Source organism: Octopus sinensis, linkage group LG5 (assembly GCF_006345805.1).
Source record: "Octopus sinensis linkage group LG5, ASM634580v1, whole genome shotgun sequence".
NCBI lineage: Eukaryota > Metazoa > Mollusca > Cephalopoda > Octopoda > Octopodidae > Octopus > Octopus sinensis.
The window spans coordinates 20,232,745-20,255,145 of record NC_043001.1 but is presented as its reverse complement, the minus strand read 5'-3'; the positions used below and the strand labels follow the sequence as shown (position 1 = coordinate 20,255,145).

Sequence of the window (22,401 nt, the reverse complement as noted above, 5' to 3'; positions counted from 1 at the left end):
TTCCTTAATTTCTAATTCTAATTTCTAAACCCCATCAAATATATTATGAAGAAATAATTATCTCCCTTGAATCAAGTGTTTGCTCGGACAGTGTTTCCCAAACTATCTGATATGGTGTACTGGTAGTTTTTTTTTTTTCCTTTTTTTAATTTACCAGGGACCGGTAATATTTCTTAGTAATATTAATTTATGTGGAGGCACATGACCTAGTCGTTAGAGCAGAGGACTCGTGGTTGAGGGATCACGGGTTCAAATCTCAGACCGGACAATGCGTGTTTATGAGCGAAACACCTAAGCTCCATGTGGCTCCAGCAGACAGTAATGGTGAACTTCTGCTGACTTTTTTGCCACAACTTTTTCTTACTCTTTCCTCCTGCATCTTGCAGCTCACCTGCGACGGACTGGCATCCCATCCAGGTGGGGAACCTATTACGCCAAAGAAACTGGGAAACCGGCCCTTATGAGCCAGGCATGGCTCGAGAAGGAACAAACAATATTAATTTATACCGGAAACAATATACATAATGAATACAATAACAGCTGACAATTTTTTTATCTTATATTTATTTTATAAACAAATAATACAATATTCTTTTCTACTCTAGGCACAAGGCCTGAAAATTTTGGGGACTGGGGCCAGTCGATTAGATCGATCCCAGTATGCAACAGGTACTTAATTTATTGACCCCGAAAGGATGAAAGGTGAAGTCGACCTCAACGGAATTTGAATTCAGAACATAAAGACAGGCGAAATACCGCTAAGCATTTTACTTGGTGTGCTAACACTTCTGCCAGCTCTCCACCTTACAAATAATACAATATTACATAAGCCCTTTATAAGCATTTTATAATGTTTCTTTCTATTCCAGCAGCTGATGGCTCGCACACCAGTACTGGTCTGTGGACCACCACTTTGAGTAGCACTGTGCTAGGGGATTCCATGTGTATTAAATTTTTATTTCACAAATATTGTTCTAAGGTGGCAAGCTGGCAGAAGTTCTAATTCCGCCAAAGTTGACTTTGCCTTTCATTCTTTTGGGGTCAATAAAACATGTACCAGCTGAACACCTTGACTTGCCCCCTCCCCACAAATTGCTGACCTTGCGCCAAAATTTGAAAACAGTTAAATATTGTTCTGTTATTAGATCAGACTGCTGATGGAAAAACAAGGTGGATATTATTGGAGTCAGGTATTTAAATATGAAAATAATGCAATTCCAGGTAAATTAATCTTTGTTTTGGATATTTATAAACCTAAATGCTTTAAGCTGTTTGTGTTTAGCTCTAGAACAACTTTTGTGAAGCAAGCTTGTGACTAAAAACTTTCCACTTGTGTCATTCATCCTATTTTTAGGGCTATTTACAATTACATGACTCTGTTTCCTTTCTTTAAAATATTTAGGTTTGAGGAAGATTTGGCTGCTATTTTGGGTAGGTCAAATAACCATGTAGAAGCTTCTTTGTTTAACCTTTAGCATGCTTAGGCACATCATGCTGATATACAAATTGTAAATGTAAGTGCATTGTGTTGTATTGCGAGGGGAGAAAACTCATAATGACATGATGCACCTACTGTGTGCTAAAGGTTAAGATGGAAGAGTCTGATGTGAGGGAGATTTGGTTGTTATTTCTAGTTGGTCAAACACATACAGATTCTTGATGATTCAGAGTATATAAGGTTTACCACTTTCGCATAAATATCCACTACATTAACTCATATTTCTATTGCAAATGTTGACCGATATATGCATAAAGACAGAATCATAAGTTTACTTGAAGCTGATCTGTAGCTAAACAATGATGAGAACAATAACAGCAACAACAACAATGACTCAGATATCATAAGCAAATAAAATAAAATATAGGTGGTAACTCAACAGTCTTCAAACAGCAGTCAAAATTTTATTATTACAACCTAAACATCTTAAAAAAGAATAAATGCATTGGGTAATAAAGTACAGTGCCTGAAAAAAAATTCAGACAGTCATAGCTAGAATGCTTTTTGGTCATAGGCTAGTCATAGCTAGAATGCTTTTTATAATATAATATAATGAAATAATTGTATACAGTGCTCAGGTGCACCACAACTTGTCAAAAGTGTGTATAAAGCATATGCATTAATGTACAAATGTCTGGGAAGTGAACAGTGTATGAGTCAGATACATGCTTGCAGGTGTATGGAGGGGGGGAAATCAGGTGTAGTGTTGTGTTGATCATAGACCAGGGACTAAACATCACTGCTGCGTCTACTGCCATTACTGCTAACACCACCACCACCACCACCACCACCACACCGCCACCGCCACCACCACCAGCAACAACTACAAAGACTAATTTACCATACTATAAAACTAAAGTGAGCTAAAGTGGGTGCCTGTATGTAGTCACTTGACCTGCTAAAAATAACAGTCAAGTTGCCCTCAAATCACACCCTGCCATTTAAAAGAAAAGGTCATATTGGATAATACAGTCCTAGATATACAATGTCTCCAAAGATAAGAGCTGGAATGGTGATATGAAATGCCTTTAATCAAAGGACTGCTAACTAGGGGTTGGCTTAGGGACTAAGCAACAACATCTAAAATACTTCATAAAATTCATACACCCATTTATAATCTCTCTACTTTGTGAAAGTTTTGTTCTTATTACTTGTTGATGTAAACTATTGCTAGTGCCTTGGAGTCAAACATGAAGTGCAGGCTACCTTCCTTAACTCTTTTGATGCCAAACTAAGATCACTTTTGATATTATGTTACAAATTTTCCGTTTAACAGTGATTTGAATTAAAAACTTCTATCAAATCATCGTGTTAATTCATGTTCCAAACATTTTAATAATGACAAAATTATTTTACTAAACCTTGAAGTACAGGCTGCCATGCAGTGAGCCCAAAATAATTTTAAACCAGGTGTGGCTGTGTGGTAAAAAGTTTGCTTCCCAATCACATGGTTCTGGGTTCAGTCCCACTGCATGGCACCTTGGACGAGTGTCTTCTACTATAAGCTCTGCCTGACCCCGCCTTATAATTTTATTTGGTAGAGGGAAGCTGAAAGAAGCCTGACATATGTGTGTGTGTATATACATATATGTATGTATATATATTATGTGTGTGTGCATATATATATATATATATAAAAAATCATTGATCATAGAACAAATATTAAATTTTAGTCAACGACTTTATATATAACACCACACCTCAAACATTTAATCACATATAAATATTACCATGGTTCTGAAACATATAAAAATATACATATACAAAAAGCACAAAGGGTAAAAATATATATGCAAATAAAATACAAATATATAGAATGGCCTATCAAAAAGGTAAATACAAATGACTAAAAATTCATAAAAATTCTAGAGTGTGTCATGCTACTAAAAACTAAATAAACTAAGATAAAATAAAATATCAATTTGGCTAAAAAAATTTTCCAAAAAAGGTTTTTTTTACTCCCCTCACACAAGAGTACATCCAAAAATTTCAATTCTTAAAACCATGGCAGGTTAGAGTCCAGAAGCAAAAGGAGTTCCACAAAAACAATTCAAACACACATATGGCCATTTTGGGAGTTCATTACTGCAGTTCGATTACATTTAAAGTGCATCTCGGCAATGACCCTCCTCATTGGGATGAACATGAAACACACACAAAACAAAACAAAAAAAAGCTGTTGACTCGAATTTGATGTTTGTTCTATAATCAGTTATTCTTTATCTCTGTCTCAATTACACTTGAGCACTTCTTTTTCGCAGTCCTATAAACCCTTTTGTTTCCATCAAAAGAATCAAAAATTATTTCTTGTCTTGTATATATATATATATATATATATATATAAAAAGCACCATCCGAACGTGGCTGATGCCAGCACTGCCTTGACTGGCTTCTGTGCCGGTGGCACATGACCTGCTGTGCTTGTGGAGACCTATTGAGTCAAGTACATCAACATCAAAATAAATATCAAATGGAAATTGTAGTTGTGATACCTGTGCCGGTGGCACGTAAAAAGCACCATCCGAACGTGGTCAATGCTAGCACTGCCTTGACTGGCTTCTGTGCCGGTGGCATGTAAAAAGCACCAACTGATTGTGGATGCTGTCAGCCTCCTCTGGCACTGTGCTGGTGGCATGTAAGAAGCACCCACTACACTCACTGAGTGGTTGGTGTTAGGAATGGCATCCAGCTGTAGAAACACTGCCAGATCAGACTGGAGCCTGGTGCAGCCTCCTGGCTTCCCAGACCCCGGTTGAACCGTCCAACCCATGCTAGCACAGAAAGCAGACTTTAAACGATGATGATGATATATATATATATATATATATGTATGCATCTATGTGTATGTGTCTTTGCCTCTGTGTTTGTCCCCCACCACCACTTGACAACCGGTGTTGGTATGTTTATATCCCCATAACTTAGCACAATGGGGGTCAATCCATTTGACTAAAATTTCTTCAAGGCAGTGCCCCAGCTTGGCCACAGCCTAATGACTGAAAAAAGTAAAAGCCAAAAGCTAAAAGCAAACCAGTCTGTTAACCCAGACATCAGTCTTTAGAGTCAGACACCAATCTATAAGTTCAAACACCCAACCTGACTAACCAACCACTATTACATAATTTGATGTTTAAATATTTGTTATTCAACTCTACAGTAATTTCTTGACAATTCACAAATGTATCTTGTTTCCTGTCTCTTGCAGAGTGTGTGTCATTCCATTGTAAGAATGAAAAAGAATTTTTAGCAATTAGTTTAAGCCATCTGGACAAAAGAACTGCAAAGTATAATGTATCCGTCACTTTAAAAAATGATCCATTGCTGATAACATGGTGTGAGCAAACATTTCATATGGTAAATTGAAGCATGAATTATATCTCCTCTCATACACATACAAGATAAATGTTTGCTTCTGTATATTATCATACTCATTATTATCAATATCAACATTATCATTATCTTCATTGTTTTAATATTGCTTTTTAATTGGATTGTGAACTGGTGGAACCGTTAGCGTGCTGGGCAAAATGCTTAACTGCCTTTCATTCATCTTTACATTCTGAGTTCAAATTTTGCCGAGGTCGACTTTGCCTTTCAGTCTTTTGGGGTAGAAAAGAAAAGTACCAGATGAGCAATGAGGCCGATGTAATCAACATATCCATCTCCTGAAATTGCTGGCCTTGTGCCAAAATTTGAAACCAATATAATTTTTCTATTAGAATTGCTAGATTCAGTTATATTCCTTTATATTCTCAGTTCAAATGCTGCCAAGATCAATTTAGCTTTTATCCTTCCAGGATCAATAAGATAAAACAATAAGGCAGTAACTAATACTGTCCCTTGAGAATTGTTTGGCCTTACACCAATGTTAGAAATCAATAATTTCCTTTATTGAAATGAATCACTTCAACTTTTTTTTGATATTTTTTTTTTTGATATTTTTAAAAATATTTTTTTGATATTTTTTTTGATATTTTAAAATATTTTTTTGATATTTTTTTTGATATTTTTTTGATATTTTTTTTGATATTTTTCTGTGAGACCCAGCAGTCTGGGATTTGATCTCCCTCTCTTCCTTGTTGGTTTTCCTCTGTTTTAGTTATCTCTGACTGACTCACATAGTAGTTTTTCTCTTAGCATTCATCCCCCATTTCCACTGTGTGTCCATACGAGTACAATTGTCCACCAAACACATTGGCTAAAGCCTTTAATGCCTAGCTTACTCTAGTACCCTGCTTTTCATGTAAGTTGCCATTACACATCCAAAAGATATTCTTTACCTCAATTCTCACCAGCTTCTACAAGTCTGCCATATTACTGTGCCCCCCCCCCTCTCTCTCTCTCTTTCTCTGTATCTCTGTCTGTCTATCTCTCTCTCTCTCTTTCTCTGTATCTCTGTCTCTCTGTTTCTCTCTCTCTCTCTCTCACTCACTCTCCCTCTCCCTCTCTCTCTCCCTCTCCCTCTCCCTCTCTCTCTCCATCATCATCTCTTAGTTTATCATTGCAATTTGATGATAAGCTCTGAACCAGTGAAGGAACTCAATGTGGTTTCTTGACTTACAAGATATATAAGATGCAACAACCACAGCTGGAATCCTTTGATTGTTAACCTGTTCAATCAGAGGCAATGTATAGCTAAACAGCAACAACAACAACAACACCAACAACAACATGCTGAACATTGTGAGACTTACAGTTCTAGTATTATTGAAGACAGAATGCCGCCTGACATTTTGCTCAGCATGCTAATGGTTCTGCCACATTGCCACCTAGAATACTCTTTCCTCTTTTACTCTTTTACTTGTTTCAGTCATTTGACTGTGGCCATGCTGGAGCGCCGCCTTTAGTTGAGCAAATCGACCCCAGGACTTATTCTTTGTAAGCCTAGTACTTATTCTATCGGTCTCTTTTGTCGAACCGCTAAGTTATGAGGACATAAACACACCACCAACGGTTGTCAAGCGATGTTGGGGGGACAAACACAGACCAAAAAAAAAAAAATCAATGGAAATAGTAGTTGTGATACCTGTGCCGGTGGCACATAAAAAGCACCATCCATACGTGGCCGATGCCAGCACCGCCTTGACTGGCTTCCATGCCGGTGGCACATTAAAAGCACCAACCGATCGTGGCCGATGCTAGACTCCCCTGGCACCTGTGCCGGTGGCACGTAAAAAGCACCCACTACACTCGCAGAGTGGTTGGCGTTAGGAAGGGCATCCAGCTGTAGAAACACTGCCAGATCAGACTGGAGCCTGGTGCAGCCCCTGGCTTCCCAAACCCCAGTCGAACCGTCCAATCTGTGCTAGCGCGGAAAACGGACGTTAAACGATGATGATGATGATGATATACATATACATATAAACGATGGGCTTCTTTCAGTTTCTGTCTACCAAATCCACTCACAAAGCTTTGGTCGGTCCAAGGCTATAGTAGAAGACACTTGCCCAAGGTTCCACGCAGTGGGAATGAACCCAGAACCATGTGGCTGGTAAGCAAGCTACTTACCACACAACCACTCCTGCACCTATAGGTTATAAAATATTGATTTCTAACATGAACACAAATCACATGTTTTGGTTGGGGAGGACATGGAACACAGACTGTTGATTAGAATAACTCCATTACTTAACTGATGCTTATTTCACCACCCTGGAAAATAAACTACAAAACTGACCTTCATAGGGATTTGGGCTCAGAGTATAAAGTAAATTAACTAAATATCACAAGACAAGCTTGACACTACCTATGATGTTAATATATCATTCTTATTTCTCTATTGCCCACAAGGGGCTAAACATAGAAGGGACAAACAAGGACAGACAAAGGGATTAAATTGATTAGATCGACCCAGTGCGTAACCGGTACTTAATTTATCAATCCCAAAAAGTTAAAAGGCAAGGTTGACCTTGGCAGAATTTGAACTCAGAACATAGCGGCAGACGAAATACCTATTTCTTTACTACCCACAAGGGGCTACACACAGAGAGAACAAACAAGGACAGACAAAGGGATTAAGTCGATGAGATCAACCCCAGTGAGTAACTGGTACTTAATTTATTGACCCTTAAAGGATAAAGGGCAAAGTCAAACTCGGCAGAATTTGAACTCAGAACGTAGAGACAGACAAAATACCGCTAAGCATTTCGCCCAGCGTGCTAAAGTTTCTGCCAGCTCACCACCTTAATATATCATTCTTAATAGATAACAAATATAACTTAATAACTATTTTGTCATATAAAATTGTAATTAAAAATTCTTGTAATTGTTAATTGAATATTATATAATTTTTAAAAGAAATAGGCATAAGTTTTTAAATGAAAATTAACTAGATTTAATCCTTTTTTCCAAAGCATCGTCAAACCAAAAAAGCCCAGGTTTTTTTCAACTACTCTTGCTTCCAAGAATGTAAACGGACATATCGAATAATGGTGAGTAATTTAAAGATTTCTTCAAAAATAGTTAAATTTGATAGGCACAAGCATAGGTAACCATGTGGTTTTGGGTTCAGTCCAACTGCACAGAACCTTAGGCAAGTGTCTTCTACTATAGAGTCAAGCTCACCAATGCCTTATGAGTGAATTTGATAGGTGGAAGCCATGGAAACTCATTGTGTTTGTGTGTGTATGTATGTATGTATGTCTCTCTCTCTCTTTTCTATTTTTTTATTTTTATAAATCTTCCACTGAGAAAGGAGCCGATTTCCAACAAAATACAAAGCTCCATCTTTGGGATGTAGTTAACACTGACAATTTCACATCTGGAACTTGAGAGAAGTCTTGCATACTTTTACTGTTCCACTCACAGATTGCACTTGTAATGTACAAATTAGCCGGTTGATTAGTCTTTCTGGAAATCCCAGTTTATCCAGATTCTCCTTTAAGCATTTACTAACAAAACCTAATGCTCCCATTATTATTGGTATGAACATGAATTCATAGTCTGGATATAGAAGGTGGAGGTTTTGATGCAGCTGTCCAAAGATATCCTCTTTTACTTTGATTTTCAAAGAGATGTATGTATGTATGTATGTATGTATGTTTGTATGTATGTGCAACTCAAGATTTCTCAAAAGTGGCTGTCCTCTCATGCACAATCCTTCTCCACCTGCTACGTCAATAGCTATGCCTTCCCATGTGTCAGGAGAGATGCAAGCATCTCTTAAGGAAGCCCTCAGCAAGTCCTTATACCTCTTTTTTGGCTTGGAGGTCGTTCTCCTTTAGCTAACTCTCTATAAAAGAGATGTATGTATGTATGTATGTATGTATGCATGCATGCATGCATGCTAACATAGCAAACGGACATTATAGGATGATGATGGTGATATATATATATATATATATATATATATATATATATATATATATATGAGCATGTTTTTGTGTCCGTATTTGTCTTCCCCCACCCACACCCTGCCACTGCTTGATAATCAGTATTGATTTTATATGCCCATAACTTAGCAGTTTGGCAAAAGAGAATGGTGGAATAAGTACTAGACTTAAAAATGAGTCCTGAGGTCAATTCATCTGACTAATTTTTTTCAAAGTAGTGCTCCAGCATAGCCACAGCCAATGACCAAAACAAATTCATTGAATGAATTACAAGACTGTTTAGCTGAGAGTTTATATTGTATTGTTTGCTTTTAATAATAATAATAAAGAAAACATTGTGTACAGTGCTCAGGTGCACTACAACGAATATTATTATTTAGGTTACTGCCTGGTATCGAACTCGGAATCTTGGGGTTAGTAACCCACGAACTTAACCACTAACCATATGCTCGTTGGCATAAATAATTATGATTCAAATAATCATGATTTAACTTAGCAAATAACTTTAATGAATGAGCAATTTCCAAGGTTTGAAATTAACTTACTGGCATTTGTTTCTTCATAATTAAGCCATTTACAACAATGGCTTAATCATGAGAAAGAGAAAGTTCCACAAATCTATTTTTTGGCCCTTGAGGAATTGATGCAGTTGATGTTAAATTTAAACTTCTATAAGATGATGTCTACAGGAAAATCATTAGCCAGAAAAGAATTCTAGTGGGTTTAGGTTTAAGAAGAAGGGATTTGACATAGTTGGTGGCATGTAAAAAGCACCCACTACACTCTCGGAGTGGTTGGCGTTAGGAAGGGCATCCAGCTGTAGAAACTCTACCAAATCAAGATTGGAGCCTGGTTCGCCAGCCCTCAGTCAAAATCGTCCAACCCATGCTAGCATGGAAAGCAGACGTTTACCGATCATCATCATCATCATCATCATCATCATTTAACACCTGTTTTCTATGCTGGCTTGGGTTGGACAGTTATACTGAAAACTGGTAAGCTGGGGAACTGCACCAGGTTCAAATCTGATTTGGCAAGGTTTCTACCAGCGGATGTCCTTCCTAATGCTAACCACTCCATGAGTGTAGTGGGTGTTTTTTACATGCCACTGACATGGGTGCCATTTACCTGACACCAGCATCGGCCATGACTATGATCCCACATGGCTTGACAAGTCTACACAAGCATGGTATACTGCCAAATGTCTCAGTCACCTGTCGCTGCCCCCATGAGGCCCAACGCTTGAACAGTGCTTTTTATGTGCCACCAGCATGGGTGCCAGTCAGACGGCACTAGTACCAGCCACAACTATGATTTCACTTGGCTTGACAGGTCTTTACAAGCATAGCATATCGCCCAATGTTTGAAGGGTGCTTTTTACATGCCACTTACACAACACTGGCATCAGCTGTGATGGCTTGACAAGTCTCCTCAAGCACAGCATATCACTAAAGGTCCCAGTTACTTGTCATTGCCTCTATGAAGACCAACCTTTGAAGTTCGTACTTCACCACCTCATCCCATGACTTCCTGGATCTACCTCTTCCACAAGTTCCCTCCACCATTAAAGTACTGTTACAAACTTACATAGTGTTTGAGGCTTGACTAGTTGTAGATTTATATCACACTACAAACATTTCTTCGGATCTTTTCGGTTTGAACAGCAGTTTTTTCTAGCGGTGTCATATGAAATTGTCACCCATAATTATGACCCTAGTATTGATCTATTGCGTTTCAATCTGTTTTAGGGTTAGTTAGGGTTTGGATTAGGGTTAGGGTTAGGGGTGGAGGGAAGGGTATCTTTTTTTCTTCAGAAATGTAAATAAACCCAATCTGTTTCTTAAATGAGGGACATATTCATACGGCACAGAATGTTTTTAACTCAATAGACGTCATTGATTGGTTGAAATTGCAGAAATTGAAGAAAAAAAACAACAAATATCTTACAAACTATAGAATTTTCTCAATAAAGCCAATAGAAAAAGATGTTTTATAATCACATTCTATCAGTATATGAAGTTTAAAATTTTTTAGTTACGTGGAAATTATGTTAAAAACTGCCGTTCAAACCGAAAAGATCCATTTCTTCTATATTTCGAGACTCTACAGCAAAAGAGGTTATGTATTGAACAAAACTGAGATAAAAAAATAGGAAAGGTTATGAAACTGATGTCATGTCCAAGTATCACTGAAAGTGTGGGTAAGAGAGAAATCCTGGCTCTGAGTAGATTTTATAAAATTTTGTAAAAATTATAGTTTTGGTGGCAAGAAAAAAGCCTATGAGTTTTATAGAACTCCATTGACTCATGAGATGAAATAAATTTATTGCAGATTAAAATTTGTCTATTGACCTAGATTTACTACTTCAATAGAAACAGCAGGTGTTAAATATTATACAGCCAATGGAGCGTACTTAAATTACAAAACGTTTCAATGAACCCATACACCAGGTGTTCAATGGTTGGTGCTCACCTTGGACATCTATTGATCAATGTCACTACAACATTAGACACACTTATATAACAATATGTTTTATATAATTACAATATGGAAGACACATATTAACCATTCAGGACATGCAAAAACCGTTGACTTACTTAAATATTCATTATTTGGTGTCAGCCTTTTCATTGTTACACCTATAATGTAGTCACTGAAACTTAGTTGCTAATATGTGCCTTCAACAATGGTAGCAAGCTGGCAGAAGTGTTACCTATTTCTTTACTACCCACAAGGGGCTAAACACAGAGGGGACAAACAAGGACAGACAAACGGATTAAGTCGATTATATCGACACCAGTGCATAACTGGTACTTAATTTATTGACCCCGAAAGGATGAAAGGCAAAGTTGACCTTGGTGGAATTTGAACTGAGAACGTAACGGCAGACGAAATACGGCTACGCATTTCGCCCAGCGTGCTAACATTTCTGCCAGCTCGCCGCCTTAGTAGAACTGTTACCTATTTCTTTACTACCTACAAGGGGCTAAACACAGAGGGGACAAACAAGGACAGACAAACGGATTAAGTCAATTATATCGACTGGTACTTAATTTATCGACCCCGAAAGGATGAAAGGCAAAGTCGACCTCGGCAGAATTTAAACTCTGAACGTAGTGGCAGACGAAATACTGCTAAGCATTTCGCCCGGCGTGCTAACGTTTCTACCAGTTCACCACCTTAAACGGTTACCGTGCCAGGCAAAATGCTCAGCAATATCTTGTCCGTCTTTGCGAAGATATGATCTTGGAGAATTAAAAAAATTGCAAATGTTAGAGTAATTATGGCAGTATCTCATTAAAGGCCTAATGAACTTGTGTTAATATAACCTGGAAATTTAAGGCAGCAAGCTGGCAGAATTGTTAGTATGCCAGGCAAAATGCTTAGTGGCGTTGCCTCTGTCGTTATGTTCTGAGTTCAAATTTCACTGAGGTCGACTTTGCCTTTTATCCTTTCAGAGTCGATAATTACTGGGGTTGATGTAATTAACTTAACCCCTTTCCAATACTTGCTGGCCTTGTGCCAAAATTTGAAACCAGTGTTTGTCTTCCCTGCTACAATTGTTTTAGTTTCAACACATGGTCTCAAATCAAATCATTGATCTGACAAGTAAATGGTAAAGACCTCTTTGATCATGAATGACCATGGGGTTGCACCTAGAAAGTTACCCTCTGAGGCACAAGTTCAGGCAGGATTGTTTAAGGAAGACTAGCAGTTGTCCATGCATGCCAGCCTCCCTTCTCCGTTCCACCAATGTTATCCAAGGGAAAGGCAAAGGCTGATACAGCTTGGCACCAGTGACGTCGCAACTCATTTCTACAGATGAGTGAACTGGAGCAATGTGAAATAAAGTGTCTTGCTCAAGGACACAACACACAGCCTAGTCCAGGAATCGAACTCACTACCTCATGATTATGAGCCTGACACTCTAACCACTGAGCCATGTACATCTCTAAATTACATTTAATTATCTGTATTATTACATTATCTATTGTAATTTAACAAGTTTCATTATTACAAGTGAATGTAAGGTGGCAAGCTGGCAGAATCATTAGCACGATGGACGTTTTTACGTTCTGAGTTCAAATTCCGCTGAGTCAACTTTGCTTTTTATCCCTTTTGCGGTTGATAAAAGAAGTACCAGTTGAACTTTGAGGTTGATGCAATCAACTTAACCCCTTTCCAAACCTGCTGGCTTTGAGCTGAAATTTGAAACTAATATCTAATATTAGTATAAACTGTGCTCGATACTTAAATGTATAGCTGTATTGTGTGATATTGTTATGATGTTGAGTCCCTTTATCATTATCATCTTCATTTAATGTCTGTTTTCCATGATGGATGGTTTGACCTGAGCAGGTAAGGCTAGGGGCCTTACTAGACTCCATTGTCTGCTCTTACATGAATTCTATGCCTGGATGCCCTTAAACTCCGACGTCTGGCAGCTGACTTGACAGACACCCATAAAATTATTAACCATCTTACTAACAATAACTCTGAGCACCTTTTCAAACTCCACCTGTCTAACACTCGTGGACATGTTTACAAAGTCAGAAAACAGCACAGCCCCCATGACTTTTGGAAACATTTTTTCACGCTGAGAGTTGCTGAAGCATGGAACAAACTTTTGGCATCAGTTGTTAGTTGTTGGAGCACTGCATCCTTCAAAACTTCCATGCATGGGTTGGACGGTTTGACTGGGGTCTGGGAAGCCAGGTGGCTGCACCAGGCCCCAATCTGATCTGGCAGTGTTTCTACAGCTGGATGCCCTTCCTAACACCAACCACTCCGAGGAGTATAGCGGGTATGTTTGTGTGTGTGTGTGTGTATGCAATCTAATTCATGTCCATTCATAAAGTAAAAGTTTATTTTTACATTGTAATTATTATCAAAACTCCGTGTCTTAGTGTCTCTTTTTAAATGTATGTTTATTCTTCATTTCTTTATTTATATGATCGTTTAGGTGAAGCCCTTACAACTTAACAAACCATACTTAGCTACATTTTTAAGGATTCCATGTAAGTAATGTGACAGTTCTATTTTGAAGGGAAAAGAACTTACAAACATTTTCCAAATTTCAATTATTTTATTTAGAACTTGATTTGAAAAGATAAAATGACATTTTCTTGAATGAAATTGTTCTGTTGTGGTTGATCTTCCTTCTTGTTTAGTCTTAGGTTAGCCTCATTCAGTAAATTCATGATAAAATCCTTTTCAGCCACGATTATCTTGTATGTCTTTGATTACATAGTTTGAGGCGCAGGAGTGGCTGTGTGGTAAGTAGCTTGCTTACCAACCACATGGTTCCGGGTTCAGTCCCACTGCGTGGCACCTTGGGCAAGTGTCTTCTATTATAGCCTTGGGCCGACCAAAGCCTTGTGAGTGGATTTGGTAGACAGAAACTGAAAGAAGCCCATCGTATATATGTATATATATATATGCGTGTGTGTGTTTGTGTGTCTGTGTTTGTCCCCCTAGCATTGCTTGACAACCGATGCTGGTGTGTTTACGTCCTCGTAACTTAGCAGTTCAGCAAAAGAGACCAATAGAATAAGTACTAGGCTTAGAAAGAATAAGTCCCGGGGTCAATTTGCTTGACTAAAGGCGGTGCTCCAGCATGGCCGCAGTCAAATGACTGAAACAAGTAAAAGAGTAAAAAAGACTAAAAGAGTATGTCTTTCTTTTAACAAGATAGTAGGGTGTGATTTGAGGAAGATTTGGCTATTATTTCTAGCATGTTAAGTGATCACAGAATGGCTCACTTATTTATTTTGGTTGATTGATTGGTTAGTTGTTTAGCTACATGTTATCTTTATTGGAATAGACATATGATCAACACTGTCTAGCCATAATAACACACTATATTTGTGTGTATGTGTGTGGTGGGGGGGGTGCGTGCATGCTAAAATATATATTCAAATATATACAAATACATATATATTGAATGAAAATCGTTATCAGTTACATAAAATATTTGATTTCTTCACTTATAGCAGTTATAATTTCATTATTGTATCAGATATGTTATTTTAATTGATTTCCTCTCTTTGTTTTTGGTAGATTCTAACTTCTAGCAATAAACAAAAGGAATCAATATCTTTTAAAGTTTTATCATGATATCTCATCTATCTTTACAACTAAAAACACTGATTCAATATTAAGTTTTATGCAGTATTTCAACTCTATTTTATACTGAAAATATTTCTCTTGGGAACAGGGTAAGAATTTAATTTTCAAATGCAGTTCTACTTTCATGGCTAATTAATATGTCGACTTTTGTGTCAAGGTAACTGGAACACTTCTTTGGAGCTTCAAGCAAAACAAAACTTGTGTGGAGATTTTGAACAGATAACTACACTGGCACCAGGTGAGAAAAGCCACTTAAATTTTGATTACTGAAAATTTAAATTTCAATTCTGTTACTTTCGTTTTATTAAAGAAACTGAAGCAAAATAAATGGATTTGTTTTTAGTTTTAACAATTAGTATTCCAGTTCTTTTAAGCGGCAAGCTAACAGAATTTTGCTGGAGAAAATGCTTTGTGGAATTTTGTCTGTCTTTGTGTTCTGAGTTCAAATTCTGCTGAGATTGACTTTGCCTTTCATCCTTTTGAATTGATAAAATAAGTACCAGTTAAGCACTGGGGTCGGTGTAATTGGCTTGCCCCATCCCCTGAAATAGCTATCTTTGTGACAAAATTTGAAACAAATATTCTAGTTCTTTGAAAAATGGGACTACCCCAACCAGTTAGAATAATTCTGTGTCTGCAGAACAGTCGAACTGGTTGAGTACTTGACAGACATTGGTAACTTTAATGTAATTCTCAAGTTGACTTGTGGGACAAGAATAGGCCTTTACATTAAGGTACAATCCATCAGATGTCACAATGTAAGTGGAAGAGTGATCCATAAGCATTTTCACTCTTAAAATATTCCCTAGGCAGAATTAATGCAACTTATAATGGTACCAGGTTGGCTCTATGGATTATGGGTACAATTCTTCTAACAGGTTTCGATATAGTTTATGTCACCTTATTCACTCACAAGAATTTTTCTTCTCACTTCTTTGACCAGAAACAAAGCACTATGTCCATATTTTTAGGAAGACCCTCTGAGACCAGTAAGACTTAAATAGTTACAAGTGGACAGCTGTAAGTAAAATGAGCATTTTAGAGAACCAACATTTAGGGAGTGGGTATCAGGGTGCAGGGCTTAAGGTGATGGACACAATATGGGAGGTGAGAGGAAGAAAGATGAGTGAGTCCTGAGTAGAATGAAACCAGCCAACTCTGAGGAAAAGAGGTTGTTGTTGTAATAGTTGAAAAAATAAAAAACGGAAACAGTATGTCTGTAAGCCAGAGCTTGGAATGTATTAGTGTGTGACTTCAGGCCAATCAACCGCATCACATTTTTCTTCATCTTCTTTTTATTTTAGATAGGCACAAACATGGTTGTGTGGTAAGAAGCTTGCTTCCCAGTCACATGGTTCTGGGTTCAATCAACTGTGTGGCACCTTGGGCGAGTGCCTTCTACTATAGCTTTGAGCCAACCAAAGCCTTGTGAATGGATTTGGTAGAAGAGAACTGAAAGAAGCTCGTCATGTGTGTGTGTTGTGTGTGTGTGTGTGTGTGTGTGTGTGTGTGAGAGAGAGACCACCACCTGACAACTGGTGCTGGTGTGTTTACATACCTGTGACTTAGTGGTTCAGCAAAAGGAACTAATAGAATAAGTGGGGTTGATTTGCTCATCTTAAATTCTTCAAGGTGGTGCCCCAAAATGGCCACAGTCTCATGATTGAAACAAGTAAGAGATAAAATCATGCCAAGAGTTGCTGAAGCATGGAACAAACTGCCAGCATCAGTTGTTAGTTATTGGAGCACTGCATCCTTCAAAACTTCCATGCTTCCTGAGATTCGCCAACACTACACCTGATTCCCCCCCCCCCTCCATACACATGCAAGCTTGTATCTGACTCATACACTGTTCACTTTCCAGACATTTGTACATTACTGCATATGCTTTATATGCACTTTCTGACAAGTTGTGGTGCACCTGAGCACTGTATACAATAGTTTCATTATTATTATTATTTTAAAGGATCCTGGGTGCCTAAATGTGTTGCAGTGACCCTATCTCTTTCCTTCTACACCAATAAGTTACTTATACAGGGTGGGCCAAAAGTCAACACACTCTGGAATTGTCAAAAACATGCTTCAATTTTTCAAAGATAAATACAATGATGATGAATACACGTGTTCTTGTACATGATGAGTAAAATGAAATAATGATAATAATGACATGATATAAATAAAATCTCAAATGTTTTGGTGCATGAATTTTGACCCACCCTGCTGATATTTGATATGTTGAATTGATATTTTTTCTTTTGGTATATTTTAGTGAGTTTTATTAATACAACCAGTCAACCTTATTTTTCCACAACACGCATCCAGCCCCTGAAAGGCAGTAGTCAGGGCTCAGCTATTTGGATTTTGATCCTTGTTTTGATTTTATCTTTAATTATCTGCTTATTTAGTAAGTATATCTTTGAAATGTGATGATTATAATTTATAATTTTTATAAATTTAGAAGCTGTTTCAGTTTCTGTGTGAATGTGTTTAAAGTAGAACAAACACAGAATTGATAGAGGATTAATAAGTCTGAATGTGAATTTTCCGTTTATTATTCAATTCAAAGAATTGCTGCTGAGCACTTTTTGTTCAGCAAACTAACAATTTGGTCAGTCCACTGCTTTGATAAAGGCCCTATGAATAATAATGTGTAAATGTTGTTCTTTTTTGTTTTAACCCAACATTTACACATTTTTATATAAACCATGATAAAGCTAGAAAGTATAACATGGAAATGTTAGGTTAAGTAAAACCCTTTGGAAAAGTCAAAGACTGTCACACGGTTATCCAAGGAATTTTTTAAACCCAGTATTTACATGCTATTATTTATAGCTTTATCTACTTTGAGTTCCATCATTAAAAACTATTTCCCACATAACTCTGAGCACCTTTTCAAACTCCACCTGTCTAACACCCGAGGACATGTTTACAAAGTCAGAAAACAGCACAGCTCCCATGACTTTCGGAAACATTTTTTCACACTATGAGTTGTTGAAGCATGGAACAAACTGCCGGCTTCTGTTGTTAGTTGTCGGAGCACTGCATCCTTCAAAACTACCATGCTTCCTGAGATTCGCCAACACTACACCTGATTTTCTCCCCTCCATACACATGCAAGCATGTATCTGACCCATACACTGTTCGCTTTCCAGACATTTGTACATTACTGCATATGCTCTATACGCACTTTTGACACTGTATACAATAATTTCATTATTATTATTATTATTATTATTATTATAATATTCACAAGATTCAAATATGCTTAGAATTTTCATTGTTTTGTTTCAACTGTTGTATGCTAAGATTAAGCACTTAATGTTTAGTTTGTAATCATACTTGTCTTCAGAACACAACTAAACATAAACACCCATGCTAGCATGGAAAGCGGACATTAAATGATGATGATGATGATGATGATGACATGTGGTAAAAAAATTTGTTATCACTTATTGTCAATGTATTACATTTCTGTTTCTTGTTTTATGCTTTTTTTCTTTTCTTTTCTTCTCATATTGAAACGTAAATTTTCTAATCTGTCTGATTTACAGTGATACTTCAAAGAAGAAAATGTTTGAAATATTTACAGTGCACCAACGTAAACCAGGACACAGCTCAGCAACAAGGCTTGGTTATATGTTTCCCTCACCCCATGGAGCACTGTGCTGCCGTCAAAGAACTAACTATAATGCTAAACAGTTATACAAGTTTACATGTAAGAAGTTCCCACAAAATGAAATTAAAAAGAAACAAATTGCTTAAGAAACAAATTCAACATGTTTATGACTATTTCAACACCTTCATTATTGTTCATTCAGATGGTCTGTATTATCACTGCCAGAATGAGGGGAAAAATGGAATTGGTCAAGAAATGGCTGATTTTACAATTGAGCTTGTTAAATTCTGCACAGATAATATAAATCAATCAAAGAACATTTTTCATGTAACATTTGAAGATCTGAGTAATTTTGAAAATTCTCAGTTATGCTCAGATTCCCAAGAAAATATGTATTACTTATACAGGCCAAATGTATTGGCAAATAATAATAGTCTGGACTTGAATCAAATTGAAAATCTCTTGTGTGACATAAATGACCAACAGTCTGAAATACAGCCAAGTAGATCCCATGTAAAATTCCAAATGAACTGGAAAGAAAGTCGAGAAATACAAAATTTAAATGATGCTTTAGTTTCTCGAGACTATAAACAAAGGATGTTTCCCAATTGGTACACTGACATGTTCCCCAAATTTGAAATTAATGATACTTTGTCTAATTTCAATTTTGACAAGAATTCAAAAGTTTCTGACTGTATGTCATTTGAAGTATATAAAAACAATACATTTACAAACTCTAGACTGAACGGAAGTGACAGCGTAAGCCATACTGTTTCAGAAGTGGGGAATGATCAGTTATCTGCTTTCTTGGAGAGGATTAATGAAAGAAATGACAGAAATGTACAAAGTACAATTGAGTGTTAGTGGATAATTTGCTGGTCAAATATTTCAGAGGACACAAGCCAGATTACAAGCTTGATGTTACAATTCATATGAGAGTGGCATTTAAGAGAACCTATTACATGGGCATGGTAAACATTATGAGTATTTTTGTACTAGAAATGCTCAGACAGCTCCCTAATAATTGTTAATAGCTTCTTTTATCTAGGTAACCGAATTAGGAGTGGAAGTGGGTATACCAAATGCATGGAGGTGAGTAAGGATGAGGTGAAGAAATTTCAGGGAGCTACTACTTCTACAGATAAAAGAAGGGTTTCTTTTTTCAGAATGAAGGACAGATTGTATGATGTTTATGCATGGTGATAAAACATGAGCCTTAAATGCAGAGATTTTTGTGAGGACTGGAAAGACATGCAGCAAACATGTTCAACTGGATGCGTGATGTTAGTGTGTACAATTAACACAATATAAATGAACTGGAAGAAAAGTCAAATATAAAAGGAATCAGACGTGGTGTGCAAGGGAGAATATTGCACTTGTCTGGGCAAGTGATGTCCATGGATGATGACTGTTGTATATATATGATAAGTGCTGAGCAATCAAAGCAGATGCAACACAGATGGAAATCCGAGCTGTGCTCTGATTTCCAAAGCAATATCTATTACTTATACAGGCCAAATGTTTTGGGAAATAATAATAGTCTGGACTTGAATCAAATTGAAAATCTCTTGTGTGACATAAATGACCAACAGTCTGCAATACAACCAAGTAGATACTATATAAAATTCCAAATGAACTGGAAAGAAAGTCGAGAAATACAATATAGTTTCTCAAGACTATAAACAAAGGATGTTTCCTAATTGGTACACTGACATGTTCCCCAAATCTGAAATTAACGATACTTTGTCTAACTTCAGTTTTGACAAGGCTTCAAAAATAACAGATTAAAAATAATTATTCCTGGGAAAGTAGTGTGAATTTAGATTTCCAGTCAAATAATTTTGTTTCTGGATCCATATACATATTCAGATAATATTTCAGACACTAAAACAGTAACAAAATATCTGTATTTCTCAAGAAAATTAATTACAATAACATTTGATATCTTTCAGTTAAATGTCATTAAAATGTAAATATGTCCAAAACATGAGGAGGACCATGTTGACAATACTTGGAATTAAATAACTGTACAATCTCTGATGGAACCAAAAGCTTTGTAGATGTGGAATTGGAATTAACATAAGTATAATAGTTAAAATGAAGATTAAAATTGCAGGGTCTAGATAATGTTGCCATGAAAACTAGATAGTCTAACATTTCAGGTTCTTGTTCTTCAGCTAAAATAGAATAAAATGATAAAGTTATTATTTTTTTTCCCTTCTTCATATTTAAATCAAGAGGAAGGTACTGCACATGGCCCTTCACAGGGGCATCCTGGACTGCTGGGAGGGAGGCAGGGAGTTATCTTCAAACTGGATATTTGGCACAAATGCTTGCAATGGTGTATATTCTGCTAATGGCACCAAGGGTACCGGGTATTGGTGTTAAACTAGGTGATAGATTAAGTCTACTACTCAAGTAGATCATGGTGAGATTTGAACTCAGAATATCAAGAGCTGAAACAAATACTATAAAGCATCCAATTCAACATTCTTACAAGAAGGTAGAGAACATTCATCCACCCATGACGATGAGCATTTGAAAACAATACAGCTTTCTGGAACCTAACCAGAACATTACATCAGAAGTTTACTTGTAAGCAACTGGAAGAAGTGCGTGTTCACTTGAGCAAAATGAGACCTGCACTTATTAATCGATGTGGCCCAATTCTTATTTCTTTATTGCCCACAAGGGGCTTAACATAGAGGGGACAAACAAGGACAGACAAACGGATTAAGTTGATTACATCGACCCCCGTGTTCTCAGTTGGTACTTAATCATCGACCCCGAGAGGATGAAAGGCAAAGTTGACCTCAGTGGAATTTGAACTCAGAATGTAGCAGCAGATGAAATACCTATTTCTTTACTACCCACAAAGGGCTAAACACAGAGAGGACAAACAAGGACAGACAAAGAGATTAAGTCAATTACATCGACCCCAGTGCATAACTGGCACTTAATTTATTGGCCCCAAAAGGATGAAAGGTAAAGTCAACCTCGGCGGAATTTGAACTCAGAACGTAATGGCAGACGAAATATCGCTAAGCATTTCATGTGGCGTGCTAACGTTTCTGCCAGCTTGCTGCCTTTGATGAGGCCCGATTCTGCTCCACAACAACACTCGACTACAAGTTTCCAGGATGACCTGCAGAAGCTCACAGACTTGTGATAAGAGGCTTTACCACATCTTCCATATTCTCCCAATTCTTTCGTCCACCAACTCTCACATTTTTAAGCATCTAGACACTTTTTTAAAGCAAAAGACTTTCCGTTCCAAAACAAAGGTCAAACTGAATTCAAGAATTTCTTGGCATCAAAACCTTTGGATTTTTATTGAAGCAGCATAAATGACCTTTTTAACCAATGGGAGAAATACATAACTGTTCATGGATCATATTTTGAATAATTAAACCTTTGTCTAAGTCCAGTTTTTCAAGAATGTAGGCTTATTTTTAAAATCAGCCATTATTTTCTGAACAACCTAACACATTAAAACACTTGCATTTGTACCAAGGCAAAAGAAATTATAAACATAATAATATTTTTGAAAAGTGATCATGTATAAAACAATGTTTATCCTTTTTTAGACATTACTTTTATTTCACTTATAATTGCTTCCATCACAGTGCCAAATTTATGGTATCATAATAAAATTAATGAGGGTGGTGGGGAGGCTGAATTTCTAGAATGTTTGACAAATCGTCACTAGGTAATTAGTTATGTCTTTTAATATTCTGTGTTCAAATTCTACCTTTTGTCCCTCCAGAGTTGATAAAATAAAACACTAATCGAGTACTGAACCTCTCCTCTAAATTCTGGTCTTGTCTGTA

The 22,401-nt window shown here is 36.9% G+C and overlaps 1 protein-coding gene and 1 long non-coding RNA gene across 4 annotated transcripts in view; one reads left to right on the top strand and one right to left on the bottom strand.

Annotated features, from left to right (window-relative positions):
- LOC115212086 overlaps window positions 1-21,346 on the top strand; it is a 51,458-nt gene extending 30,112 nt beyond the window's left edge. For 2 of the 3 annotated variants that reach the window (XM_029780913.2, XM_036503196.1), the window contains 7 exons: window positions 1,146-1,221; window positions 4,701-4,849; window positions 7,849-7,926; window positions 13,790-13,844; window positions 15,113-15,193; window positions 17,225-17,359; window positions 18,507-20,224. In XM_029780913.2, coding sequence (XP_029636773.1) covers window positions 1,146-1,221; window positions 4,701-4,849; window positions 7,849-7,926; window positions 13,790-13,844; window positions 15,113-15,193; window positions 17,225-17,359; window positions 18,507-19,435 — 1,503 coding nt within the window. In that variant the 3' untranslated portion in view covers window positions 19,436-20,224. Of the gene's footprint in view, window positions 1-1,145; window positions 1,222-4,700; window positions 4,850-7,848; window positions 7,927-13,789; window positions 13,845-15,112; window positions 15,194-17,224; window positions 17,360-18,506; window positions 20,225-20,259 lie in introns of those variants that run through there. The other variant, XM_036503195.1, reaches the window with a different exon arrangement.
- Window positions 1-22,401, bottom strand: part of LOC118763586 — a 198,950-nt gene that overhangs the window by 5,299 nt on the left and 171,250 nt on the right. The window lies entirely within an intron of this gene.